A 12,083-nucleotide genomic window follows, 5' to 3' on the forward strand; every position below is an offset into this window, starting at 1 on the left:
CGACACTAGCAGGTTTAAAATTGAGAGTTGTTAAACTTAAAAATATATTAAACCGGTATCAAGGGCTTCCATATAGGTGGGGGGGGGGCAAGTGGGGGCTCCCCCTTCTTTGAAATTAGGACATCCTTGCTTTTAGTACTTTTTTTTTTTTTTTTTGCGAAAATGTAAAATCATTTCTTCTCCAGCAATTAATCAATAAGTTATTAAAAATGTCAAATTTTAATAACTCTAATTTGTACTGAAATAGGTTTGTATGGCGCCCTTGACCGGTATGGTACAAACCGTGTAATTGAAAATTTAATGTAGTCTTAGCCCTTTTTCGGATTATCGTTTCTTGGGGGAGGGGGGATTGTCATAAAAAGCGCGCCATTGCTCACAGGGACGGACGGACACCCCTGTCATTCTATAAGGTTTTAGAATCAAATAATTGCTTCTCAAATGTGTCACCCCTGTCATTCTATAAGGTTATTGAATCAAATAATTGCTTCTGCTTTTTTTCGAATGGGGTTACTCAGAGTTGAGTAAATGTTTTAAAGCGATTGTTAATGCTGTGGCAGCCATGTTAAAACGTTTATGAAATGTTTAAACGCAAGGTGTTTATAATTCAGTGGTGCCCCCGCCCTCATGGCGATGACACTCATCCCTCAAATGCGACGTTGAACCCCCTAAAATAAATTAAAGCCCGCTTAAGTTACCCTCTCCTCTTCAAAACTTCAATGGCGCGGTCTGCGCCATTTACCCCCCTCCCTCGCGCTCTCTCTTGTATAATATGTTGTTTGTTGTGGTATGCTCGGTTATCGAGCATCTCGGATGATTTGAAAACAGAATACGTAATCTGCTTTTCAGAGAAACTTGACAATCAATTTTAACCTTTTTGAGGACCAGCGCACGGAAAATGAAACGTAGCTACGGAAGTTCCGAAATGGACCGTTGCGAGCCTAAGCATTTTCAGCAGTATTGCCTCAACTTTACAAAAAAAAAAAAAAAAAAAACATAAAATCAGCACATTAATTGACTGAAAATTTTTAAGTTGAGTAAATAATATATTAATCAACATTTACGAAACTATAAGGAATATGACATAAACAGAAGCGATTAAAACAAGCAAAATACTTAAATTTAACTACCCACGCGAAAATAAATGCTACGCACACAAGAAGTCACAAATATCTTGCGTATGGAATTTCAAAAAAAAAAAAAAAAAACAATCTGTATAAAATGTAATTTTTAATTAAAAAATTGGGCCGAAGAGTGGAAGCTAAAATTAATCCCACACGACAAGCTTCAATATTTCTTTTTAAAGCACTCAGAAACATTTCAACTTCACTCCCAACACTTTTACTGTTATTGCATATTCCTAAAGTCGACGAATGAAAAATAAAAATAAAAAAGAGCGGATCAAGAAAGAAAAAAAAAATAATCATGAACTTCAATGCACTTCAAGCCACACTTGTACACTTTTCAATGGGTCGGGAATCCCAATCCTCTGGAAAACGTAATCAGAAATATTTTACCCTCCCTCCTCATAAATTAGTCAGATAAATATATTTAATTACTCTCAACAAGAACATCAAAAAAAAGCAAAGCTATAAACTAGGAAAGAATGAGTACTTTTGCGCAGAGCAACTATTCCATTACTTGTCTACATTATTAACTTCGTGTTTGAGAGTCCGAAACCATTCGAAATAATCACGTGATAACTGAAAATCATTAGTTTAAATGCATAACCGCTCGAATAAATCGCTCAGTCGCCCAAATGCCGAGCTCCTAGTTTCTGACAAGCTAACAGGGAATCTAGTCGAACCTGCATCCCCCAAGGATTGCGACCCCAAAATGAAGACTAAAATCTATCGAATCGACCCCCTAAAACAAGCTTGCATTTCGAACTTTGCCGGAGGGTAAGGGGACAAAAGGTGTATCTGCTCATTTTATCGGAAAACAACAAAAAACTAAACCCACTCAAATGTAAAAATTAGAATTTTTCATGGAATTTGGGGGGAGTGGTATTGATCCCCCTTCTAAAAGGGGGGTGTCAATACCCCCCCCCCAACTTAACCTAAAACTTCTAAAAGTCAGGAGGGTTCACCCCTTATTATACCCCTAAATGGTAGGCTAAATGTCATATTCCTATCTCGAGCGCACCCCTGCCAAAACAACTCGGGAATTCAACTGAAGTCAAGGGAGTCCACCTCCCCCCTTTCGCAGGGCGATGGCGCACCCTCTCAAATGTTACGGAGCATCCGTCTAGAAAGAGCTCTCTCCCCCCCCCCTCCCGAAATGAGACTTTAAAAAAAATCTCAAAAAACCGCTTCTAAAAATTTCGGTTTCGCAGACTGTGCTATGGAACCCCTCCCCCCTTCCGAAAATGAAATTAAAAAAACCCTCTCAAAGAACCGGCTCTAAAAATTTTAGTTGCACAGGCTGCGCCATGCCCCACCCACTTTTAGTGGGCACCCTCGTAGCAGTCAACTCAATTTTGGAAAAGCTCAGAAAATGAACTACTCGAGTACTCGATTCAAACGTCTCGAGATCTCGATTTGAAACATCTCGAGATCTCGATTTGAAACATCTCGAGATCTCGATTTAAAACATCTCGAGATCTCGATTCAAAAGATCTCGAGAAGTCAATCGCTCGAGTACTCGATTCAAAAGATCTCGAGAAGTCAATCGCTCGAGTACTCGATTTCAAAGATCTCGAGAAGTCAATCGCTCGAGTACTCGATTCGGAAGATCTCGAGAAGTCAATCGCTCGAGTTCTCGATTTCAAAAGATCTCGATTATCAATCACTCGAGTGATCGACTTAAAAAGATCTCGATTATCAATCACTCGATTATCAGAAGTACTCGATTCCCGAGATCTCGATTATCAAAAGATCTCGATTATGCCCATCACTAATACATAGAGACACACGCTCAGTTTTTAATTACATAAGATAATGTTCACGACGAGTACATTTCATGAGACAAACCAAACCTGAACAACTCACGACCTCGAAGGTATGTAGACCTGTAAACCATAATTTTAAGAGCATCAAAATAGTGTTAATTCCTTCCTTTTTCTTAAAGTTCGTCTCACATTATTGCAATCTTAGAGTACATTTTGGTAAGATTACTGTACAATGTATAGGAATCTCACCAAAATGTACTCTAAAATTGTAGTAATGTGAGATGAATTTTTGATAAGATAAGTAGCAATATATAATATGTAGGATCATCCGCGTTTGTTAATGGTGACTGGGGCACGTTAAATATGTCGTGGTCACAAAGTACTCCAAATGAATCAATACCTTTGAGGGTGCTGGATCAGGTACTACTCGTCTTCTGCTCGGAATTTAAAAAAAAAAAGAAACAGAAACAGAGCTTTCGTCAGGGATCTATTCAACCGGTTACCGGTTAAACCACAAATAGTGGTTGGCACGGAGGACTCTGGAGTTCGATATCCTATATAATATATAGTAAGAATATGAGATTAAACAGGTTTTGGCTAATCCCTGTCGCCAGGTCACCCGGGCGAAAAAAAAATAATATTTTAACAACTAGCTAGTTCAGAACGACAAGAAAATGATGTATAACCTTTGAGAAAACTTAGGTGGCCGAGCCAAGCGAGCAGGAGGCGAAGCCACCCTAGTAATTATTATATCTTCTGAATCTGTAAACGTTCTACCATGACAGTCTTCGGGATAACGCTCCTTAAAGGGAAAAGGTACACCTCATATGTAAAACCGTTCTCACTATGGTAGAATATCTGATATCAGTTTTGATGGTTTCCGTAACAACTTGAACCTTGTGTAAACTCTAGAGACACAACAGAAATACTCGCCTGATTCATTCTTTCTATCTTAAAACTTTCACCAGCCAACATAGTGTTGACAGCATTTATTTCAAAATCCATATCATATAAAAAAAAATTCTTAATTTCAAGAGTGGGGATTTCTTTGAAGGGAATATTTATGAATTTTTTCCCTTCCAGAACATTCGTTGCTCAACCTCAATTGATCTCGAAAAATGTCCAAGTCATCATCGAGCCCTGCCAAGATCTGTGATCAATCACCAACGAACAAAACATCAAAATGCTGCTCTGGCAAGAAATTAGTGAGCTACAGATGCAAAGTGAGGTTAATGGCCACCATCTGCATCTTGCTGATGGCGGCTGCTGGAGCCTTATTGTATTTCCTTCTCAGCAAGAGAGGACCTGGTGATGCAGAGATCGTTGTGTCTCTTCCCAAAACACGTAATTGGTTCCCACAGTGTCCAGGTGAGCCTTTGAAACCTGAAGAACGATTCAACTGCTATCCAGACGATCCGTCAGTGAGCAAGGCAGCATGTGAAATTAGAGGTTGCTGCTTTGTTGGATATTTCATGGAAGATAACGTTACTGTCGAAGATTCCCGAATTCCGACTTGCGTATACCCTCGTAATTACGGATATGCAGCTACTGGCAAAGCTGAAGCCATCTTCAACGGCTTTGAAGTTCCTTTGAGACGAATGACAGCTCCCTCGCGATATGGCGATGACATACAAGTAGTCTACATGAGGGTTGAAATGCAAACAAAGTATAGGCTTAGAATAAAGGTAAGACTTGGTTTTCCAGAATTTTACCATTATCGTAAAATGGTCCAACTATGGGCCACTTTTTGATGTTTTCAATGAAAATTCCGCGTACATTTCTGATTTAGAAATTTGAGGACTTTAGCAACGGTAGCTATCTCATCTTTCAAATGAAATGTTTAAAAAAAATCTAAGTTAGAAGGAAGAGGTAGGGGAATTTTTCCCCCGTGGCCCATAGTTGTACCCCTACATGGTACAACTATGGGCCACAAGGGCGCCCATATAGGGGCAAGGGGGTGCTCAAGGCCCCCTCACTAAAAATGAGAACTTCCTTGCTTTTAGTACTTTTTTCTTTGCAAAAATGTATAAAAATTTCTTTTCCAGACATTAATAAATAAGTTAGTAAAATATCAAATTTTAATATTTCTAATCTGCACTGAAATCGGTTTCCATGGGGAAAATATTCTGATAAACCATGGGGAAAATTTTTGAGCCCCCACCCCCCCTTAAAATTTTGCACATGGGATACTTTGATGGGCCACCTCATTTTAACCAGTAGACGTTAAATCCCGGTTATCACAAATTTGCCATTTCAACTGCGCTTGCGCGCGGACTTTGCTTTTTGGGCTTTCTGTTTTAAGATTTTGTGTTGCTTGTTTATATTTAGGTTGAGCTAGAGTACAAACAAATTAATGAATGCGATTAGAATATTTTCACAGCGATTTCGAGATATATTATATGAAACTACGGATATGAATACCTGATAATCTTTATAATGTAAAGCTAAAAATGACACTTCAATATTTAGGTTTGAAAATATTTACTTAACGTAAACGTAAAACACATTGTGTACTTCAAAAATGATTGGAATATGAGTACAGATGTTCGTCTTTTGCGGATATTTTACGTTAGGCGTAAACAGCTGTATTATAGATTTTTTTTTTAGGTTGATGGTTCGGTTTTGTATAAGAAGCGATGCTGCAATTCTAGTACGCTCTTCTGAGGTTGAAAATTTGGCCCTGAAAAGGGCCTTTGATAGAAAAATCAGACTCCGAATCCATTAATAATTAAGACTCAAAACTCAATCTTTACCGAGACCTAAAAACTAAATCAGAGAAAACTTTGTGATTTCTAATTTTTATTTGTTGCCTTCTCATATTTATTAACAAATTAAAAATGTTTAATTAATTTTAGCAAGATTTTTGAAATCAGCTATGTCCGCGCGCAAGCGCAATTGAAATGGCAAATTTGTGATAACCGGGATTTAACGTCGAGTATTTTAACCTAGGAAACACATTCAAAACTTGATCTGGCCTATTGTTGTCTGAGACTACAAGTTGCCCTCTGCTTGAAACTGCAGAAAACATTTATTAGTCCATCATTTACCCTTTTTTTAAAAACTTTTTATGATTTGTCGTCTCGAGTGATTAATAAAGTTCAACATTGTAAATGTAGGTAACGTTCTTTTTTATCTGCCTAGGTTTTGACATAAAAACATTTGAAAACTAGAAAAATCTCACCAACTAAAGGCTCTAGGTACCTATACTCAGAAGGTACTATACCTCTAGGTACCTATACCTAGTCTCAGAAAATACGTAGGTCTGAGAAGTTTTAAACAAGATCAACAAAACTTTTGAAAACTGAAATGAGAAATCATCTCTTTCATATGGGGGATGTTGCAGCGGGATTTCCCGTTTGTTCTAGATGGGTAAATAGCTTTTTACACTTAATATCTGAGGACGCTTTTTATCCTTTGAGTATGGCTGAAGGAACAAGCCATCAAGCACGGGAGAAAAAATAGTTAATAAAACAACTGCTCAGTGGGTATTAGATAAATCAGGTTGTAATAAATATACGCATTTTCTGACAACAAGCAGCTTAAATCATTTTCTTTTTACTTATTTTTTTCAACAAAACGGTTCAAACACTTGATAGTTTATTGAATTTTTTTAACTTTTCAATTTGCAAAGTTTGAACAGAACAACGTCTGTCAGGTCCTCTAGTTAATATAGAAAGATTAAGCACTTTTATTATACTTGGCCTGATTTTCACGGAAAAATCTGAGGCCTGCTTTTGCTTATATCTCAGCAACTAGACTACTTAGAGACTTCGGGATTTCACTAAATGCTTGCCTTAATCTAAAGGTACAACCTAACGCTGAATAATTCAATTCTAAAATAAAATTATTATTTCGGTTAGGATGGATAACAGCAAATTTCATGTAATTTCCCCATTAAACGTTTGAATATAAAACCCATTGTTACAAATTTTGTTGCCTTGCAACAGTAATGTAAAAAGTAATCATAATGAACATTTTGAATCAAGGCTTCTGTGGGGCAAGAATGAAATTTATTCAGTCGTTGCTTTCTTTTAGGGTTTTTATCTTATCTATGCCAAAATAATAGATAACGGGGCTAAGTAAAAAGACATATTAGGATCTATATCACAAGTAACTTGTATGTTGTGAACCATTCTTCTGCTTATATCTCAGCAGCTAGACTACTTAGAGACTTCGAAATTTCACTAAATGATTTGTTTAATCTAAAGCATACAACTTTACGCTAAAAAATTAAATTATAAAATAAAATTTCGGTTGAAAACGAAAATCTTTAAAATAACTGATTTTTTTTAAAAAATACTAAGCACTTTTCATAATGCACTCAAAAGGACAAAATAACTTTTCTGGGTCAGAAAGGAAAATTTAAATATTCCTGTAGTTTTCAATTATGCCAAGAAAAAGACTGCACAAACGAAGAAAAGTGCGCTCAAGTAATTTCAAACCTAACTTTCCCATTAAGAAAAATATGCATGTTTAAGGACTCAAATTTATTATTGAAAGCTAGATAATGATAAAACATTCTCTACATGACTTGAGCCGCACTTTTCTTCGTTTGTGAAGTCTTTTTCTTGGAATAATTGAAAGCAACATGAATACATGAATTGTAATTTTTGACCCAGAAAAGTTATTTTGTCCTTTTGAGTCTTTGAGTCCCAGCTAAAAATAATCTTCAGAAAATATGCAGAAAAAAAATTTTTTTTGAAGTATTTTTCAAGATTTCTGCAGATTTTTAGACGACAAGCAAAATCTGCTTTTTGTCTTCAAAATAATCTGCAGAAAATCCACACAAAAAAGTTTTCTTTTTAGTCTTCTTTTAATATTCTGCAGATTTTTTAAAGGTAAAAAAAATCTGCAAATTTTCTTCAATTAAATCTACAGAAAATCTACACAAAAAATTCTCTTACAGTTTTCTCTAAATAGTTCGCACGTTTGTAGATATTTTATGGTCACCAAAAAAAAATCTGTATTTCAATTCAAATTATTTCGTAAAGTTTTATTACAGCATAAAAGTTTTTCACACTTTAAATTTTTTTATATTTTTTTTTCAGTTTTTAGAAAATTAAGCACATTTCTTTGTTTCTCTTCTTAAAATCAGTAATAAATTACTTACACTTTTCCCCCAAGAACTTTGATTTATATTTTGATAACTTAAATTGAAATTTAAAAGCATTTCAACACGTTTGAAACATTTACCAAATAAAAAATGTCTGTTTATTGTATTATACAAATAATATGACATGAAAATCAATTTTAATATAAGTGCATGATTCAAATCAAATAAAAGTGAAATTACAATACATCTTTTTTTTTTTTTTGAAAACAAAACGATATTGAATAACGCAAGTTATTACATGGTTTGAAAGGGCTTTCAAAAATGTCATTTTCAAGAAGGATACGGATTAGAACAGAGTCAAATTTGTCTCACTTAGAGAAAAATCAGGAAATTGAAATTAAATAAGAACAAATATGACTTGAAATAATGTTCTCGAACGGCGCGCCGTTCGAGTACAAACGCACCGAACGCCAAGCCTCTTACCGCCCACGGAAGCCTCGGTCCGTCCCGCAATTCGGGTGCCACAAGCACAAGGCTACGAGAGTAGATTACCCCTCGACCAGGTGACGCGTATTGTTTTTTTGCTCCGTCACGGAAACAAATAATTAGGGAAATTTTAAGTTCCATCATTGGAAACCCATGAAAACATATTGGATTTATGCCTCGGTTCTCAAAAAGGTAAGACACTTTAAAATTAACCAATTATTATTTGATTAAATTAACTTTTATTTAATAAGTGTATAGTATATTAGGGTTAGTTTGAAATGTTATGCCTAATCGGAGGTTTTTAATTTTTGAAATTTTTTCTTTTTCACCGATTGACTTAAAATTTTGAGCGAACATTTACGTTGTCAATATCTATTAATAAAAAAAAATGAGTTACGATGTCTCAATAATAACCAGCCTAATTAACTTAATTACTTTCCACCACGTGGTCGATTTGGAGGAATTTTTCGAAATTTTTAATTTTTACAAATTGTTCTATTTATTATTTCGTCTTGAAACTTTATACTAATTTTACAATCATAGCGAAGTATTTTTGTGACAAATTTGGTTTAATTATTTCAATTTGCATAAGCTTCATTTCAATAAAATTTAAAATTTCATTTTGGATGCGTAGTTCAAGTTTTAATTATATGTTTTGTTAAACGAACATGAAACACCACTCTGCAGTGAATTTACTCATTTTTATTAAAGAAATGTCGAAACTTAAAATTAAAAATGTTTTCGGATTTTTATTGCATTAATTTCATTTGTTATTAATTGTTATCTACTATTTTTAATTTGCTGGGTACATTTTTTGCAGTTTATCTACAGATTTTCTGCAGAATATTTAAGTATATTTGAAACATGCTTTCTTTACAAAATCTGCAGAAAAAAATCCGCAGAAAAAAATCCGCAGAAAAAATCTGCAGAAAATTTGAGCATATTTGGAACACGCTTTCTGCAAAAAATCTACAGATAAAATCTGCAGATTTTCTTTAGAAAGCATGTTCCAAATATGCTTAAATTTTCTGCAGATTTTTTTAAAAGATTTTCTGCAGATTTTTTTTTAGCTGGGGTGCATTATGAAAAGTGCTTAGTATTTTTTATTCTGTTATTTAAACTTGGCCTGATTGTCACGGAAAAATCTGAGCCCTGCTTTTGCTTATATCTCAGCAACTAGACCACTTAGGGACTTCGGGATTTCACTAAATGATTTGCTTAATCTTAAGGTGCAACTTAACGCTGAAAAATTAAAATTCTAAAATAAAACCATTATTTCGGTTAGGATGGAAAACAACAAATTTCATGTAACTTCCCCATTACATGTTTTATATAAAACCCATTGTTATAAATTTTGTTGCCTTGCAGCAGTAATGTTAATAGTAATCATAATGAAAATTTTGAGTCAAGGCTTCTCTGGAGCAAGAATGAAATTTTTCCACTGTAGTTGCTTTCTTAGGTTGTTTATCCTCATCTATGCCAATAATCGATAACGGGGCTAAGTATAGAGATATATTAGGATATTTATCATAAGTAACTTGTACGTTGTGAACCATTCTTTTGCTTATATCTCAGCAACTAGACCGCGTAGCGACATCGGAATTTCACTAAATGATTTGTTTAATCTTAAGGTACAACTTAATGCTAAAAAATTAAATTCTAAAATTAAATTTTGTTTGAAAACGAAAAACTTTAAAATAACATAATTTCTTTAAAAATACTAAGCACTTTTTATAATGCACTCAAAAGGACAAAATAACTTTTCTGTGTCAGAAAGGACAATGTAGTATTCCTGTAGTTTTCAATTATTCCAAGAAAAAAACTTCACAAATGAAGATAAGTGCGCTCAAGGAATTTCAAACCAAACTTTCCCATTAAGAAAAGTATGCACGTTTCAACACTCAAATTTATGATTGAAAGCTAGATAATGATAAAACATTCCCTACATACTTGAGCCGCACTTTTCTAAGTTTGTGAAGTCTTTTTCTTGGAATGATTGAAAACTATAGCAACACTTGCACTGTCCTTTCTGACCCAGAAAAGTTATTTTGTCCTTTTGAGTGCATTATGAAAAGTGCTTAGTATTTTTTAAAAAATTCTGTTATTTATTTCTTATAAGTAGCATGTAATATTACAGCGATATTTTAGCTTTCTCCAGAACAAAAGAGAAAAAAAAAAAAACTTAAACTTGAATACTTATATGCGTGCAATTTCCAAACCTTTTCTGTGAATCGTGAAACATTTCAACCTAGATTACGTTTGAGTTAAAAAGCATTCCCTTTTTTTTCGTCTCACACGGCAAACCTATTCTAATCTACATTAAAAGGGTCTTTGTTTCCTCTAATTTTTCAACATGAATGAGTGATTTTACATAAAAGTCTTGTAAACATATTGTTTTGCAGCGAAAGAGCGTTTAACGCCCGGCGGAACATTCAGTGATGCAACAAAAACGGAGCAACTCATCATTTAAATCGCGTAACTGAGAAGTTTTCCTCAAAGCTATTTTTTTATTTCACTTATAATATTGACACAAATAAATAATTTATACTGTTCCAGAACTTAAGAAGATTTATTCGTATGAATTTAAACATATTATACTTACTGACGTTAAAGTGTTAACCTTTTAAATTAAGGCTACTTTTGAATCGATAAAAAAAATAATGAAAACTATTTTTACCCCCCACTAATTAAGTCTTTACATCTCGACCTAAATACATATTTTTCCCAATGCCTTTAATTTATTTCAGAATATTTAGAAATTTCCTTCTTTCAGGGAAATGATAGTATTTTGAAGGTTTTCCTACGGTAGGTTAAAAATTCGTTTTAGTTCATCTCTTCATCTTTTTTCCTTTTAAATCATTTTTCTTCTTTTTAATTATGATTTTTTGAAAATGTCTTTATATTACCAAGAGGCATTGAGAAACGTTTTGGAATAAATTTTACTTAATTCAATCTTATATAATTAAAAACTGAACGTATGTCTCTATGTATGTATGTATCTATGTATGTCCAAGTAACTTCTCCCGAACGCCGATGAACTGACCATCGAGTCAGATATCGATGGATTCGTAATCTTCCCGTCTTCATGTTTGGCTATTTAACATAATCCTCCGATAATAATTAGCGGAGATATCAATTAAAAACTATTAATTATGAAACTTAGATTTCAAAATAAAATCCCTATTTTTCGAAGGCTTTCCTCCATTAAAATTTTTATTCAGTGCTTCTGCTCAACTTTCCGTAACAATGCTTTTATTAAAATTTATAGTTGTAGTACTTCTTACTTGTTGTATTTCTTTTCTCTATAAGCGTGAAGAAAATCGTTAAATGAAAGATTTTTTACCATTTTTTTTCTCGAATATAAACAAAAACAATTTTTGGTTTTAGTTTTGAGGATTTTCCTGCAATCGGGGGTTTTAAAATTTTACTTTTTGGTTATTTTCTCGCAATCTGCCGCAAAATTTTACTGATTTTTTTTTTTTTTTTTCAAGCCTGATTGTTAAACACGCGTCACTGGACATAACTATTATTTTCGAGGTACACCGTGCAAAGCTGAGCGACGCAGCTAGTTTTAATTTAATTGGTGTAGTGCACAAAATAGAGAGTTTTTTTTTTGGCTGAAATTTTGCAGAGTACATTTCTTCACTTTAAAATTTT

At 33.9% G+C, this 12,083-nt stretch overlaps 1 protein-coding gene across 1 annotated transcript in view; it reads left to right on the forward strand.

The window, feature by feature from the left end:
- The first annotated feature begins 4,005 nt into the window (after positions 1-4,005).
- LOC129216387 (sucrase-isomaltase, intestinal-like) overlaps positions 4,006-12,083 on the forward strand; it is a 131,206-nt gene continuing 123,128 nt past the window's right edge. Inside the window, 1 exon segment of the mRNA XM_054850602.1 lies at positions 4,006-4,572. Within this exon segment, the coding sequence (XP_054706577.1) occupies positions 4,006-4,572 (567 nt within the window).

This window comes from Uloborus diversus, chromosome 2, assembly GCF_026930045.1.
Source record: "Uloborus diversus isolate 005 chromosome 2, Udiv.v.3.1, whole genome shotgun sequence".
NCBI classification, from domain to species: Eukaryota; Metazoa; Arthropoda; class Arachnida; order Araneae; family Uloboridae; genus Uloborus; species Uloborus diversus.